The sequence below is a fragment of the Sorex fumeus genome, unplaced genomic scaffold (genome assembly GCF_029834395.1).
Source record: "Sorex fumeus unplaced genomic scaffold, SorFum_2.1 ptg000010l, whole genome shotgun sequence".
In the NCBI taxonomy this organism is placed as follows: Eukaryota; Metazoa; Chordata; class Mammalia; order Eulipotyphla; family Soricidae; genus Sorex; species Sorex fumeus.
The window spans coordinates 44,405,741-44,423,786 of record NW_026606067.1 but is presented as its reverse complement, the minus strand read 5'-3'; the positions used below and the strand labels follow the sequence as shown (position 1 = coordinate 44,423,786).

At 40.4% G+C, this 18,046-nt stretch overlaps 1 protein-coding gene across 2 annotated transcripts in view; it reads right to left on the bottom strand.

Annotated features, from left to right (window-relative positions):
• Positions 1–18,046, bottom strand: part of PIK3CA (phosphatidylinositol-4,5-bisphosphate 3-kinase catalytic subunit alpha) — a 96,877-nt gene that overhangs the window by 44,036 nt on the left and 34,795 nt on the right. For both annotated transcript variants that reach the window (XM_056110768.1, XM_056110767.1), the window contains exon 2: positions 424–851. In XM_056110768.1, the coding sequence (XP_055966743.1) occupies positions 424–775 (352 nt within the window). In that variant the 5' untranslated portion in view covers positions 776–851. The remainder of the gene's footprint in view (positions 1–423; positions 852–18,046) is intronic.

The window sequence follows — 18,046 nt, the reverse complement described above, 5'->3', positions numbered from 1 at the left end:
GGTCAGGAGTAAACTCTCTCTCTCTCTCTCTCTCTCCTTTCTCTCCTTTTCCTCCCTCTCCTCTCTCTCTCCCTTTCCCCTCCTCTCTTTCTCCCCCTTTCTCTCTCTCTCTCTCCCCCTTTCTCTCTCTCTCTCTCTCTGCAGAGGAAACAAACATTATTCATAACAACTTATCTCTGTAAGATTAAACTGCGTCGGAACAAATATTTGTGTAATCTAATCTTTTATACAAACATACTTACAGAATGCCAAGGTGTTTTTGAAAGTTCCTTAGTCTTTTAACAAAAAAGTATTTTAGATTCATTATGGTTTTTTACGTAGGTAAAACTTGGTCCAAACAAATACTTTAGAAATAAGGAAATAGGTAACTTTCATCATTATTTGTAAGATATTAATATCATTTAGCTCAAAATTTTATCATACCAATTTCTCGATTGAGGATCTTTTCTTCACGGTTGCCTACTGGTTCAATTACTTTTAAAAATGGTTGAAAAAGCCGAAGGTCACAAAGTCGTCTGGTTTCATCAAAAAATTCTTCCCTTTCTGCTTCTTGGGTAACACTTACGAAAATGTAAGAAGATTCATCTTGAAGAAGTTGATGGAGAGGGTATTTTCTTGCTTCTTTAAATAGTTCGTGCTTTATAGTTATTAACGTAGCCTCACGGAGGCATTCTAAAGTCACTATCATTCCATTAGGTAGTAAACATTCTACAAGGATTCTTGGGGGCATCAAGTGGATGCCCCACAGTTCACCTGATGATGGTCTTGGCGGCATTTTTCTGATCTTATATGAGTTTTACATATAAGATTACTTTAAGGAATTAGGTCCGTGGCGGTCCCAAAGCAGAAATCTAGACCAAAGAAGGAAAACATCTATTAAAAAATAAACAGCAATATAAAGCCTATATTTAAAAGATTTAAAAGAAATTCATTCTTGCATTTGTGTTGATTAGGTTTCATAGTAATAATTTAAATGTTTTGATGGATACTGGTTGTCTAAATTAGATTAAAATGATCAATACCAAAGCAGCCATCGGGGAAAAAAGTAATTTAAAGCAAAATATTTTATCTGAATGACTTTTTTCCTTTTCTTTTCTTTTTTTTTAATTGCTCGCCTTCCCCCATACCCCACTGACTTTTTAAAAAGCCAGGTCTTATCAAGATTGAGTTAGGGTATGCAAAGAAATAATAGCAAATTGTAAATGAAACCAAAATTCTTATAACGTCATTTAATCACTCCCTTTTACTTCAAGCAATAACCAAAAGTGCCGTGGGAAGGCTCTTTTGGATAGTGCTGCCTAAGTGGGCAATATCCCCCGTGGGGAGGACACTGGTGTGAACCAGGCAGGCAGGAGCTGGATCGGGTGCAACTGTGGGGTGCTTCTGACTGTTTAAAAAGGGAGATCTCCAGGGGGACCCACTGACGACTTTTTTCTGGAAAGGGGACAATAGGCCAAATAAATTTGTTAGTTTCTGCTTTAGATTATGGATCCCGTTCTCACTTTAAAGATGAAGAAGTGAAAATTCCTATTACCAATGGAAGGGGAAGGGGAGGTGAAGGAAGAAGTGGACAACAGGTGGCAGAGGGGCTGTGGGACAGAATTCTGAGCACTTTGGCGATGGTGGTGTACAGCTGCTGTGTACATCAATACCCTGATTTTTAATAATATTATAGTCAGGACTTAAGATTATCAAACAGACTGTGATATCTAAACATATGTGTACACAAACACACATTCACACAGGGAATACCACTCAGCAATAAAAAAGGATGAACTCCTACAATCTGCCGTAACATGAATGGAATGCGAAGGCATCAAGCTGAGTGATGTCCATCGGAGCACTCAGGCAGAGGTGGCTAAGACAGAATGTCTCACGTGTGGAATATAAAGAAACATTTAGGGAGTTCCCATTAGCCAGTGGGAACCAATCTGAGAGCCACCTACAGAAGTATTTGTGGTGGGTGGGTGGGAGGGGGCCCTGTGACACGGCGGAGGCCTGCTGACACCCTGGTGGGAGGTGTGGTGGGGGGCACTGTATGCCCGAAATGCTGCTATTAATTGTACTGTGAATCATGCTGCCTAAATAGAAATGAGGGGAAAGTAAATAAACATGAGTTAAGACTAGGAAAGTGAGGGCCAGAAAGATAATCCAAGCGGGTAGGGCGTTTCCCTTGCATGAGGCCAAACTAGGTTCAATCCTGGCATTCCATATGGTTCCCTGAGCATCACCAGGAGTAATTCCTGAGTGTAGAGCCAGAAGTAAGCCCTGAGTATCACCGGGTGTGACCCAAAAATCAAAAATATAAATGAATGAATAACAAAAATAAAATAAAAGGCTAGAGATGTGAAATCCTCTTTTTTTTTTTTTAGGATGGGGTGCAGGGGAACTACATGTGGTGGTGTTCAGGACTATTCCTGGCTCAATGCTTAGGGGACACTCCTGGCAGTGCTCAGAGGACCATACGGAAGCAGGGATTGAATGCGTAGCTCTCACACGCAAAGCACGTGCTCCAACCCTTCAAACTACTTCCTTTGCCCCTAGACTTTCCCTGGTTTCCCCATATGTCTAATCTGTGATCATGAGAACTGTCACAGCTTAGTCCTTTTCTTTCTTAATCTTTGCAATTTCTTTGGAGGGGAAGGTTTGGGACCATCGCATCCAACCATGCTTGGGTGCAACTCAGGGATTCCCCCCAGCAGTGCTCAGGGGACCACATGGTGCCAGAGACTAAACCCAGGCCTCCTACTCACACAAAGCCGATGAGCCAACCTTTGAGCCAGTCCTTTGAGCCAACTCCTCTTTTTTTTGTACTGACTTTCTTTTTTTAAAAAAAATGTAGGAGTATTGCTATTTATTCTGCTATTGATTAAGCTGGCCGAATTGGGCATGAACTCCACTGTGCTGACTGCTTTCTAAGTGACATCTTGGTATTATGCATTAAAGAATAATTTAAGCAAATAAAAACTTTAAGTATCATCAAAGCATTTTATTTCAAGTATGACAAATTTATAATGATTCATATACTTTAATAAGAGACTGAATTCCTCTGGTTGAAATAAATTTGTCTATACACAAATGAGATACATCGATTCTTAGTAGACTCTCTAACATCAACTATGTTAAACGTTTGTAAAACACACACACACACACACACACAAATGTGTTATTGTGATCTGAAGCTCTCATTTTTGGTTTGTGTTTTGGGCTACTCCTGGCAGCTCTCCAGGTACCACGGCTCAGTGCTCGGAGAGCATGAGGTGCTGGAGACTGAACCTGGGCCTCCTGCAGGCAAAGGATATACTTCGGCTCACTGAGATCTATTTCCAGTCCACAGGGCCAAATTTTATTTTTTAATGGGGGGGGGGGATGCTGGAGATTGAACTCAGGGTCTCACACATATACGGCAAATGTTCTATCTCTGAACCTGGCCCTCAGGTTTTAGCTGCCATTAGTTTGAGCGATTTTTTATTTTTATTTTTTATTTTTTTGCTTTCTGGGTCACACCTGGCGATGCACAGGGATTACTCTTGGCTCATGCACTCAAGAATGACTCCTGGCGGTGCGTGGGGGATAATATGGGATGCTGGGAATCGAACCCAGGTCGGCCACGTGCAAGGCAAATGCCCTACCTGCTGTGCTATGGCTCCAGCCCCATTTGAGGGATTATTTTTGAAGACAGTATCAATACCCACAAATTTGTCTCCTGTTGTTTATGCTTATATTTTATTTTATATTTTCTTTTGTTCTGTAAGCTCAATGGTAAAGATATAAGAAAAGATAAAGTGCATGACACCAAGGAGATAAAAAAGAAACAAAAACTTGGAATACTAGAAAAATAAAACCCAAAGGTCCAGGTTTACTGACTGTATTCAAAGACCCGGCCAGACCCTGTGGACAACAGCTACAAATGACAGTCTATTCACCAACACTGTGCTACGACTGTCCCTGGAGCCATGTGAGATGCTGGGAAGATGATGATGGATGAAACAGACATGGCCCATGCCCTTACAAGGCAAAGTTGAGAGTGCAAAGAAGGTGTATACTGGGTGTAGGATAATTAAGTCCCAGGTACAAAACAGAGAGGGGGTGTGGGAAATTCTATGGAGAAATGCCAGGTGCTATAAACGTATGTAGTGTGGGGCCAGAGTGAAAGTGCAGCAGGTAAAGCACTTGCCTGGCACACAGCCCGACCTGGGTTCAATCCCCAGCATGTCATGTGGTCCCCCGAGCACCGCCAGGAATGACCCTGAGCTCAGAGCCAGGAGTAAGCCCTGAGCACCACCACTGTGGCTCCAGATCCAGAAAACAGAAACAAAACAATCCGAATCAAAAGAAGTGTGCAGTGTGGCCACTTAGCTGAGTGGAAGGTGACATGTCCTTGGGAAATAAAGACAAGCGGGAGTTAAGCAAGTGCAGTGGGAAAGAAGCGACAGGCTGCTCTAATCAGAAACCTGCTACCACTGACTCCTCTGTGGAACACCACCAACACCGAGTCGATCAACAGATGTCGCTCACTCTATCTCCAACATCCTTCTGGACTCCTTCACTACCAACCTCATCACCCTGGGTTAGGCCCCCTATTGTCTCTCTGGCCCACAGCTAAAGGGCCCCACGGTTTCTCTGCACATCAGGTTTCCCCATCACTGTCTCTCTTCTCACACCAGTGAAACCAGAGATCAATAAAGGCTCTTTTGAAAAGACACTTTAGCTGTACCAATTCTCAGTTGCAAATAAGTGTTTATATGCATGCTTCAGAGATATACCAAGGAAGAAACAGCAGAAACGGTGAGCATTCCTTTCCTACCTCCAGGAACATAGATACTTACTGAAAGACAATGAAAAAACTATTGTTTCAGAATTGCTGAACATATTTTTCTTCAAACTTGAAGAGAACCACTAAAGCTATCAGATTAAAAAATATTACTATCCGAATGCCTGTACTTTTAACAAAAAGTTCATTGGCTAGTAAAGACCAGATGGATCAATCTGTGTGTATAATTATAGAAGCGACTTAAGTATTTTAAAACATACAAAAATGTGAAGAATGTAAGGGAAATGCCAAATGAGTCCTTTAAATGAAGACTGCCTGAATAAAAAAGTTCAAATACAAACAAAAGTAAACCACAAGCTACACCAAAACAGCAGCTGTGTTTCCAGTTTTCTTTGTGGAATGACACTAACAGTTCATGTCATGGCATCATTGGGACAACTATTTTATACGATGAATAAATGCCCATAGTTTTGTTATTTTTTCCTAAGAATAAGTAAGAGTAGGACATCAAAAAAGTTAAGGGGAAAAGAATAATAGCACGTTAGGCAGATTAAGTAAGGTACATTAGATCTTATTATATTACTATATTCATGGGCAATTAACTTTACATATTCAAGACACACCCTTATCATTAAAAAAATAAATGTAATTGTATCCATAAAAACACTAGGAGATCCTGAAAGTCAGCACTGACTGAGTTTACGACAGTACTGTACAAAAGAGAGAAATCTAACTTTCTTGTCTTTTTACCTGTCCCGTCTCATTCTAGACAAACCATTACTTCAGAAATCAGATGAAAGAAGAGACAAATAAAACTAATATCCACTAATTAGTACAGACAAGGAACTCAGGCAGGCAATAACTAACTGGTTTGGGCAGATACTGCTGTTTTACATATGAGGAAATAAAAGGTCAGAGAAATGATATTGCTTCCCACCAATAAATGTTAAATATAGATTTTGAAGTTGTATCTTGATGATTTCAAAGTATACATTATAATCACGCTACTTGGGACCTCAGCTAAGGCCAAATAATAGTCATCGATGGCCCAAGATACAAGAATGGTCTCAAAAGCTATAATGGATTAAGGTTCTGACTCCCTTAGTTAACAGTTCCCTCCCCACTCCATTTTCTTAAATTCAGATAAGTAGCACTAAACAGTAAGCACACAACGTTATGTTAGGTGTTGATAAATTTAGAAAATATATTACTACAATCTTGTGATGGGAGAGTTACCAAGCAGTGTTCAGGGGGCCCCTTAGTTATTCTAATTATCTGGCTGGAGAAAGTTTAATGCAAGGGTCCATAATGTGGATCACTAGAGCCCTGCATTGTTGAAAACACCTGGGCCCCATAGGGGTGCTCAGGGCTCTCCAGAGCCAAACCCACGGAGCTCACCCTTTCGGGAAGTGTGGGGTGAAAAATTTACTAGTGCCATCCTCTATGTCACTGTCCGTCACTGTCCTCCCATTGTTCATCAATTTGCTCGCGTGGGCCCAGTAACGTGTCCATTGTGAGACTTGTTACTGTGTTTGGCATATCGAATACATCACAGGTAGCTTGCCAGGCTTTGCCGTGTGGTGAGATACTCTCGGTAGCTTGCCGGGCTCTCCGAGAAGGGTGGAGGAATTGAACCTGGGCCGACCGGGTCGGCTGCGTATAAGGCAAACGCCCTACCTGCTGTGCTATAGCTTCTCCATCCTCTGGACTAAACGTATTATAAAAGCAAAGTGTTACATAGGGAGTCACAGAAGCTATGGATGAGCACAACTTTAACAATAGATAATTGTTCTGAGGTAGAATATAAACTTGGGGAAAGTCACAGGAAATCCCCAGGTGCCCCAGAGGTAAGGGAAGGTGACCCAGAGGTAAGGGAAAGCTTAGCCAAGCAGTTTCGGCAGAGTATTCAAGATCAGTGGGGATTTTAAAGAGGACACAAGAATTCAAAAGGAGGACAGCATTCTGGCTGTCACAAGAGCCTGAGAGCGAAGTCACAGACCTTGAAAGAATGCAGCTGGTTACCAGTAATGTAAGTTGTTTTATTACTTGAGTCTAAAGTACACAAGGAAGATTAGGTGGGGTGTGTGATAAAGGAGGATGGGTGAGAGGTAGGCTGGGGTCAGACAAGCACTTGGCTCCATGTTAAAAAGCTTGAATTTTTTTGGTTGTACACTGTAAGTAAAAGGATCGCTGAAGTATCTGATCAAAAGAATGATGACTGTTTTCATCATTTTTAAAATTCAGTTATCTTTTTGTCAACACTTTTCCATTTTAGATATTAAATCCACTTTAAACTGAGACAGTGATACCATCTTCTCAATTTTACGAATTTGGAGAAGACCCCTAAAATTAAGAAACCGGAGTCTGTAACATTCAAAAGAGCTTTTACACTACAGAAAAACATACTGATAAAAAGGCAAAATTATTCATATTTGGATGATTTCTTTAATTTATTTAAAGAAACTAAATAAATTTCTTTTCTATTTAAGTGAAAAGAAATTTGCAAGGGGGAATGATTCACTGTAAATTAAAAAAAAAATAAATATCAATCTCTGCAAATTAGAGGTTTGAAGTACCACAAACTTACTTGCTAAAAATGAAACACTGTAAGAGTTAAGGAGTGAAGCTTTGGATTGCTGAGTTCGGAATTTCTGGTCTCTATGTACATATCCAGTCAAGTCACTATTCAAAAATAATTCATTTTGCTTATCTTTATGTTCTATGTATCTGAAGGTGTTCTTTCCATGAGAGTGGCTCTCCCAGTTTCTTAGAAAATATGTAATTCATTATTAGCCCTTTTATAGATGAGTGATGGTCATGATTATAAAACCAATTGCATAAAGTTGATATCCAGGATGCAGAAAGTACTCATAAAGATGAACACCACCACCAACAACAACAACAACAAAAATCCAAAAATCCTATCAAAAAATGGGGGAAGGAAATGAACAGACACTTCTCAGAGAAAGAAAGCAGGATGGCACATGATAAAATGCTCATCACCACTTATCATTAGAGAGATCCAAATCAAGACAACAATGAAATATCTCACACTGCTGAGTATGGCACATGTCAAAAACAGTGGGAACAATCCGTGTTGGCAGGGATGTGGTGAAAAAGGCACTCTCATCCACTGCTTGTGGGGATGTTGTCTGGAAAACAGTACAGAGAGTTCTCAGTAAACTTAGAATTGAGCTGCCATAAACCAGCATTTCCACTTTTGCCTTTCTAGCCCAAGGACACAAAAACATTCATTCAAAAGGACACGCCATTATTCCAAATTCACACCATTATTCACTGTAGCGCTTAGTACAACAGCTAAAATATGGAATCAATCTAGGTTTCCAATGATAGATGGATTATGAAGACGTAGTATGTGTACCCAATGGAATACTGTGCACAAGTGCAAGAATGAATCATGCAATTTGCAGCAACCTGGATGGAAAGGAAAGATATGATGTTGAGAGAAGTAAGCCAGAAGAAGAACAAACACAGGATGATCTTACTTATCAGTGGTATATAGAATAACAGGATGAGGAAACGCAATGGAGTAAAGTGGGGGGGGGGGGGGGGATGACAGGGAGAGAGATAGAGAAGGAAAAGAATCAAGGGCGAAGGAAGAGGAGAAAGGGAAGGAACAAGGGAACAGGGTCTAGGACCTCGGTTACACTCGTAATGAAGGGGGTGGTACAGCTGTATATCCAATGCACAAAGTCAACACGGAAAACCTGAGACCCAAACTGTACAACCACCAAACTAAAATGTCAAGGTGGCAGGCTCTGTGTGTGTGTGTGTGTGTGTGTGTGTGTGTGTGTGTGTGTGCGTGCGTGCGCAGATACTGTGAGGTGGGGAGGCACCTGAAGGGACCTTGAGAACACGGATGGAGGAAAGTTCACGTTGGTGCTAGATCATTTTGTCTAAAATCAACTATCAATAACTGTAAATCTTCGTCTTTAATTTTAAAAAAAGTAAAAACTGGAGTGCTGTACTGAAACACAATACAGCAGAAGTCTAAGCCAGAGAGTGCTTCATCCCCCAAAGCAGCAGCCCCAAGTTGGGTAAGGTGCTGTCAAACAAGGTATCCTCTTGTTTCCTCGCAGCCCCCTTCATCAGCTGTGCCTGCCTCCCTGATGACAGCTGCCCCCTTCTTTTTCTTCACTCCTCCTCTCCTGATCTGTGGCCTGCAATTAGTTACAATCAACACTTATTCATCATTTTATAAAGTCTCAAAAATCAAAAATCAGATGGGCTGGTCACGTAATGAGATTTAAAGACGACCGCTGGACTAGAGCTGTTACTGACTGGATTCCACGGGATGTCAAAAGACCGCGTGGCCACCCACCTACCAGATGGTCAGACTTCTTCGTCAAGATCATGAACGATCAGTTTGAGGCTCTTCGTGTTCCTAGAGCGAACAGACGCCATTGGGCTACACTAGCATGCGACAGGGACAAATGGAGACGTTACTGGCGCCCGCTCGAGCAAATCGACGACTAATGGGAAGTTAAGTGATTTATAAAAGTTTCTGATCTCTCTGAGGCTAACAGGTCAAAACATGAGATCAGTACCTCCAAAGTCATATATAGGAGCATGAAATAAGTTACAGGTACTTTGCTAATCAGATATTCATTTACTTCCTTTCCTGGTATTAAAATTATTATTAAAAATTGCTGTTTGTAGGCAGGAGGCACTAAAAGTCTTTTGTTTTTAAGATGGCCCGCACCTTGGTAAGATTTGGTCTACACTAGCAATCCAAGTGGGTAGGTGGCATAGGTCAGTAAAGGAAAGACACCATTATGGTCAAAATCAGCAGAATTGAACAGTAAAATTCATCTGAGTTTCTACTGTCACCTGATGTTTACTTTCTTTTCTTGGGGGGGGGGAGTGTGGGGTGCCAGATATGGGACCTAATCGTGGGTCCCATACATGTAAGGGACACTCTCGAACACTGAGTTATAGGCCCAATTTTGCAGTGGAAGGTTTGTTAGGTCATTAAGCAATTAGTTTGAACATCTGAGCTGTATCTTTCAGTACAAAAACAATGACATTTTGAGAATTTAACTTCCACATTCCAAGTTTTTCTCTCGTTACATGAAACAGGATTTCCAGATTTCATTCTTTAAGGTAAAGATAGTCAAACTGTGGGCCACAGGGCAAATCCACTCATGACCTTTTATTATTTTTTTGTAATTAAAGATTAACTGGAACACAGAGATAAATCATATTAACATATTGCCAGTGATATAAATGTATCCTCTGGAGCTCTGGGGACCGTGTGACCTAAAATATTTACTACCTGGCCCCTTAGAGAAAGTTTGCTAACCAACCTCTGGTAAGATTTCAGAATTACCAAGTATCAACTGGATCTTTTTAAAAATGCATATTGGTTAACAGGCCATCCTTGTCTCCGCGATTTCATCCTATGCTTTGAATAAAAATCTTTGGGGGGGACTCTCTCTCTCTCTCTCTCTCTCTCACACACACACACACACACACACACAAACACACACACACACACACACACCTACCCCTACACACCCTTTAAAAGTGTTACATTAAAATCTTAAAATAGAAAAATATAACAAATTGCTTAATTAGGTATTTCCAATATTGGAAGATCACTATATGATACAGAAATTTTTGTAGAACATTTCTGAAGTTATCTGTACATATTTTTATACCCTGGGCCGGTGACAGGGTATGGCCAGAAAGGTGCTTGCCTTGCATGTAGCTGAAATGGGTCCAATCCCCAGCATTACATATGTTCCCTTAACCACTCACAGGAGTGAACTCTGTACACAGAGCCAGGAATAAGTCCTGAACAACATGGTGTGTGGCCCCCCCCAAACAAAAAAAATGTTTTGGGGCTGGAACGATAATACAGTAGGTAGGGCACTTGCCTTGCAAGTGGGTTGGGCCCCCTGCATCCCTTATGGTCCCCCAAGCACCACCTGGAGTCATTCCCGAGTGTGCAGCCAAGAGTAACGCTTGAGCACTGACATGTGTGGCCCCCCCAAAAACAAACTATAGCCCCCCAAAACTCCAAAATAAATGTTCTTGTTCTGAACTTCTTCGTTTCATCTGCGTGCCTTTCTTTCTCATCACATACTTGACAGTTACTAGAATTTCCCTTGGAAATATTGACCAATTCCCTTAACCAAAATGTAAGCAAGATCGTTTATTGCCATCTTCTCTGCAATCCTTTCCTTTCAATCTCCTATTGTTCACTTCAAAAGTGCTATAACCAAAGTTAGTACAAAATTCTAGAGTCAATATCACCACCAAAGCTGAGTATTAAAAAAAAAAAAAACTCTTATCAGGTTGTGGACTACACTTCTCCACAACACTAAGTCTAGAGAGACTTTCCTAACTTGATTACTTGAAAAACTACATAATTGTATTTTGTTATCCATTCGGGTTTCAATTTCAGGTGTTACTTTAAGAAGTTATTTAATTTAAAATATAAATATTATACACGCATCAGAAAGTCATTAAAAGAGATCTAGCCTGAAGTGTGAATTTTCAAATCTCAAAAAATACAGATTAGTGTAAGTATACTAACTCAACTGGCAATTTAATTAACTCAAATAGTCACAATTTGTTAAAATGGGCAGCTTTTATTTTCTAGGTAACTATCTTTTCTACAAACAACGGAAGCTGTGTAAATGTTGGATGGAAGGGTTTTACACATGTTTATTTCTTATTTAATCAATATATTTAACAAATGCTGTGTTATTTAACTGACACGTTTACAATCAAATATGTATTACTGATGCATAGTAACAAGATTATTTTTCACCCTCATTCTCAAAATGATCAGGAAAACATTAATACAGTTTTGTGGCTCTGTTGCAAATGCTTATTTGCTAATTAACTAGAAAAAATCTTTCCCGTTTTTTTAAAAATCACCTCCAAACTCTGAATCTAGTCTGCTCTAGAAGAATAAAAAGTTCCTTCAGCACTTGCTACAGAAAAAAATAAGTAAAATCTGAGCTATTAATTTAATAATTCAATAATCTTTTTCCTTAAGAGTTCTTCTTACTTCAGAGTTGGATACTCCTTGTCTGTCAGTTTCTTACCCGTATTTCTGCGACTGTACCCTAAAATAACTTTATAGAAAGACCTACATTCATATCTAACTACTAGACTGAACTCATCCAGGATAGGAGTTCCTTCTCTTTTCTTTTCTTTTTTCTTTTCTTTTCTTTTTCTTTTCTTTTCTTTTCAGGTGGGAGAGGTCACTACAGCACTAAAGATAGGCAAGTAAGTAAGAAAACTGTATTTCAGCTTCAATCTCTCAAGATAAAATACAACAAGAGTCTGAAGAGAGTACAGCAAAACAGTAATAGGAAAAAAGAAATGGAAGAAGACACTCTGTAACGAAAAATAAAAGCTCTCAGAGATCAATTGGAGAGAAAACAGTCAAGTTGTAAACAAATTCCATTGCAGTGGACTTGCATGGGAAGCAAGTGTCTTCCAGGATTATTTTTCTGAACCCCTGTCAGGGCCTCTAAAATTCTCTTGTGAGAGTCACCGAGCTGTTGCTGGAGAGAGGCCAAAGGGACAGCTGTAATATACACTAGCTCTGGAAAGATGGATATTATCTATTTTTTTTCAAAGTGCTGTCCTTCACTGACCTTTCCAAGCTGACCATGAGAAAATATCAACTCATTCTTAGCGATTCAGAGAGATCTTAACGACTTCAGGAAGTGAATCAAGTTCTCAAGACCAGTCTATGGGAAATTCGACTTTGCCTTAGTATGGTCTGCAAATTCATTCCCACTATTAAATTCACAACACTATGAAGAATGTCATAAAAATACAATTCAAGAATTCAATGCAATCTGTAAGAGATGGGCTCCCTAATTAAATTTCACAGGTGGGTTTATGAAGTCTATGCAAATGAATTTTAAACAAAATAATGGCCAAGAGGGGCCAGAGAGATAGCACAGAGGTTAAGGCGTTTCCCTTGCATGCAGCTGGCCTCTGGTTCAATCCCTAGCACACAATTATGGTCCTATAAGCACTGTGAGGGTCATTCTTAAGTACAGAGCTAGGACTAGCCAAAGGCAGAAGCAGCCGAGAAGCAAGCAAATAAACAAAACTGACAACAACAATCAGTTTTTAATGTTCGGCAATGTACACTTCTGACAATCAATAAATACGAGCAAGGACATTATCAGATTAAAATGAACTAGTATCACTAGAATCAAACCAAACCGAATAAACACAAGAGCCATGATAAAGCGTGAATGGTTGATGTTGGACACACGATGAATTTAAACTCTTTACCTGGTATCAAGAAGCCAAATCAAATTTCAAACTACGTACTTAAAAAATTCAAATTTGGGGGCTGAAGCGGAAGTACCGCAGGTAGGGTGTTTGCCTTGCGTGTGAATGACCCAAGTTCGATCTCTGGCATCCCACATGGTCCCCTGAGTAGCTGCCAAGTGATTCCTGAGTGCAGAGCCACGAATAACCCCTGAGCACTGCCGGGTATGGCTCAAAAAGAAACAAAAATCCTATTTTAGTGTGTGATCGGATGAATTAAGATTTCTTAAAATGTAAACCACAAAGGAAGCTTGCTTTTTCTTCTTTCGTTCTGTTTTGGTTTGGGGGCCCCACCCAGCTGTGCTCGGGTATCACCCCTGGTGCAGCTCAGGGCACACACAGGGTGCCAGGGATCAAACTCAGTTGGCGGTGTGTAAGGCAAGCACCATACGTGCTGTACCCAGGATGCTAGCTTTTAACAGAGGTAACGATTGGAGGTGTAAAAATATGAAGAAAGGTTAGGTATTGTTACCCAATATGGAAAATGTAAGGTATATTTCATATCATCACACAACTTGGTAGGAGACAGGGCTTTACAGTGACAAAGTCACTTCAGAGTAACAGTTTCGCACAAAATATTTCCTTTCCTCTAGTCTCTTCTTTTTTTCCATTTCCTCTTCCTTTCTCTTGTATCTCCTCCTTTTCAAATAAACAAAGTTACCAAACTAATACATATGTTAATGATTTAACTTCTGAACACATGAAAACTTTGCAAACTTCTAGGATATTTTTCCTAATACAGTATTCAATATTTAGCAGCAAAGAGAACAATAGATATGATTTCAGACTAAATATGATTTCTAAAGTAGAGCAAAAAGGGCTGAACCAGAGGACTTTGCTTGGGTTCCCAAGTCACTGTTTCCTTACCCTCAGTTCCACTGACCACAGAAAGTATTCGCCTATTCTTAACTTTCTCAGAAAAGGAAGTTTAAGACAGAATCTTTATTTACAAAGGCAGACCTAAAATAGTCACTATCTCATAGTGATTTTCTAAGAATTAAACAGGAGAATACAAGCAAGATCTAGCCCTGCACGTGGCCAACCAGGATTTGACCTTCAGGACCCAACAAGGTCCCCAGAGCCCTATCAGGAGTGATTCCGAGCACCACTGAGTGTGGGCCCCCCGTCTTTCCCCCCTAAAGGATAAACTTTATCTTTTTAACTTGGTTTGTACACTCTCAGCAAAGCCTGAGTATCAAGTGGACAGCTGATATGTTTTATTGATTTATTTCTTTTTGGTTTGGGGGCCATACCTGGTGGTATTAAGGCTTACTCCTGGCTCTGCCCTCAGAGATCAGATATCTGAAGTTTGGCAGGCTTACCTTTATTTAAGGAACAAAAGTATATAAACTTCCACAAGGCATGAAAACAGAAGGTGACTCATGCCCACCACTGGCTCAAAAACAATTTAATCAATCTGAGATCAATGAAAAACAATCCACTAAGGAAGCATGGAAAAAAGCAAATATGGAATGGTTCTTGAAAATTATTCTAACTTCCATGAAGCAAAAATTTTGCCTTCCATGGAATTTTAAAAGCTTAATATTCTACAAGAGTTTATAAGAAAAATTATGACTGATAACCCCCAAAATGGGCTCACAACTGCCCTTTATTAATGAGACCAGATTCCATATACTTGAGGAAGAAAATCACCTGACTGCCTGGAATCACTGATGATGGCAATCTTACACTGTTCCTTTCTTACTTGATGGATTTACTTAGTGCAGTGGTTCTCAAAGCTAAGTGCATAATGGAATCACCTGAACAGACTTAAAACTACTGGTATCTGGGAGCCAACCCCAGTGATTCAGATGTAACTGTCATGGTTGCATTTTGATGTATCTGTCTGATCCTCAACCATGTTATTAGTAAAGATTCAGGATTTTTATAGAAAGCTTGTCTGATGATTCAGAGGAAGAAAGTTCAAGAACCTCTGACTTAAAAGTATCAAAGAACTTTTTTTTTTTTAGTTTAAACTTAATGTTAAAAGTATTCCCTCCACTTTGTCTTTAAAACATTTGGGGGTTTCATATAAAATAATTTCACTCTTTCTTGACCTAATAAAGAAAAACCAAGCTGAAGTTGCCTGATTTTTAAGTTTTTTCTTGAATGTTATTTGTCTAAAGAGAAAGAGAATGGGGTTTACCTCCTAGAGTTTACCTCCTAGAGAGTAGAGCAGGTAAACTCTAAACTCAATTTTAAGGAGATAAAATAGTATACTTCACTCAAGGCCCAGTCAGATAGCAATGTGTCTTCCAACTCACTTTATTTGATTTCTTTAAAGATCTGTAATAAGCTGAAGGCAAAAATGTTTCCATAAACCATCAGGGAACGTGAACCTCTCTCTAACGTTTATGAAATGGGGCACTGTCACTGTCACTGTCCTTCCATTGCTCATCGATTTGCTCAAGCGAATCCAGTAACGTCTTCATTGTGACACTTGTTGCTGTGTTTGGCACATCGAATACGTCACAGGTAGTTTGCCAGGCTTTGCAATGCGGGCAAGATATTCTCCGTAGATTGCCGGGCTGAGAGCGGCGGAGGAACTGAACCTGGGTCGGCCAGGTTGACTGTGAGCAAGACAAACGCCCTATCCCCCCGTGCTATCACTCCAACCAAATGGGGCATGGACCTTCAAAAGCTTTTTCATGGCTATGGATACCCAAGCATCCTGAACAGATTTTTTTTCACTTCTTACTGCTACCATGGGTACATAAACTTGTAAACACCCATTTCACACTGTTCCCCCACTTGTCTTTCTCCCTCTACACACCTTGTCTTTCTCCATGCACCTTGTCTCTCTCCCTCCACATTCCCTATTTCCTGTCATGGAAGAAGAAAGGATGTAGTCATTATTAGACTTCTATTTCGGTAGCAACTAGATGGACTAAAACTTGCTTGCACTCCACTGATTAAACCTGGCTTTTTTGAGATTGCTTTATAGAAGTATAAAAGATACTTTTTAAAATTGATTTTTACTAAAATTTAATAAAAAGCATTCATTATTACAAAGTTATTCATAGTTGAGTTTCAGGCATAAAATAGTTCAACACCATCCCATCAAAGCGTCAACTTCCCTCTCCCAGTGTCCCCAGGAACACTCTCACCCTTTAGCCTGTGTCCTTGACAGGCACAGTTTTGAGTTTGGTGGCTGTAGTCTGGATCTCATACTTTCTCTCCTGTTGGTTCTGTGTTTTGAGATACAGATATACCACACTCCACAGCACCAATATACTCAAGGTCCCTGACATCCTACCCTATTCCCTCTCATCTGCTTCTTCTTAGCCTCCCCACACTCCGTCCAACCTTGACTGAAAGATTCTTTGCTCGAGCTTTTAGGAATTGGCAATCAGTGTCTAGAGAGAGCGGCTGGTGCTCCCAAAGAAGATTTTATGTCTAGTCTGGTTCAGTAGAAATCAGGCCCACAAAGAAACACAGTAAGGAAGCAACAAATGGCCAAAGGCAACAGAACTGGCTGGAGGCTGGTCTGCAGGACTGTGCTTACACAGGAGGTGTGGGGCAGGGTTGTGACTGGGAGAGGTTCTGGGATATTGGTGAGGGGAAACAGACTCTCTGGTGGTCGGCATGGTGTTGCAAATGATGTATGCACAAAACCATCATTTGACAGCACTGGAAACCAGATGGGAATGAAGCCAGCAACTTTGGGGGCAGCAACAGAAAGAACTTAACCACCTAAATGCATCCAGATAGATTTCGTGGAAAGTCTTTTTGTATTTTTTTTCCATTTGGGCTGTCAGCATTTTAAATTTATATCTGGACTATATACCATAGGCCAAACTGATCAGAGGAAAAAAATAGAACCAATCACAAAGCTTCAACATGGTCTTTCAGTCTTCACAGATTTCCCTTCTGTGAGGCCAGGTGTTACAGAACTGCAGGGATGGTGTCTGTGTCATCTGATTACTCTGCCCAATGGCTGCATTGCCAGGTACAAATAATGAACAATCCAGATGCTCTGATTTGTTTGCTTGCTGCTGCACGGAAAGTATTTTCAAAGTTCAATCAATAAGGTCTGAACTATACTGCAGTGCACTCAGGGGCAATTCTGCCACATCTGACAAGCTAACAAGGATGTGTAAATGCAATTCTACCAGTTTGTAAGAAAACAGTCTACTAATGAGTGAACCAATAAAAAAAATTAGTTTACAGGGAGGACACAGAACACCAATTGCACATATGTCTAGCACGCAGCTGACCTGGCTTTCGATGTCCATGTGATATCCCGGGCACTGCAGGGTGTGGCACTGGAGGATGAGCACTGCATCCTCAGGGCTGCACTCCACTGCTACCCTGGCTGGCCAAGTCCTGGTCAGTGTGGCGGAGATAGCCCCTGGGGCCCCTGACTACTGCCTGGGAAGCCTCCCAACACCAAAACATTAGCATCAAAGTATGGAGTGTTTCCTCAGTTTGTATATGAACCTGACACAGAAGCCATACTACCTTTCCACTGTCATTCCAATTTTAATAGTATGTTCAATGAAAATAGTAACTATCCAATCAACTCTTACCAAAAATATCAGAACCATGGAAAACATAGTCCTTACTGGCTGCCTTATATACCTAGGCATCCATGTAATTCGGTATTATAAAAACATGCCTATAAAGTATTTCATATACAACAATGGTTACTGGAAAAATAGACAAGATTAGAAAAATATGGCTCAATGTGTACTGAATATCCTTGATGATCCGATCAGTGCTGGAGTCCCTGGGGGTTTTTTGGTCTCTTTTCTACCCGTTATTATTCTTTTACCCCGATATAAAAATACCATCTTTGCCCTTGAACTGACTTCTTCCTTAGAAGCTCTTACTGTACCATCTTAAAATATTCTTTCCTCAGGCCAGAGAGATAGTAGTGTGTGTAAAAGCGTTTGCCTTGTAGATGGTCAACTCCAGTTAGATCGCTATGCGGTTAGATCC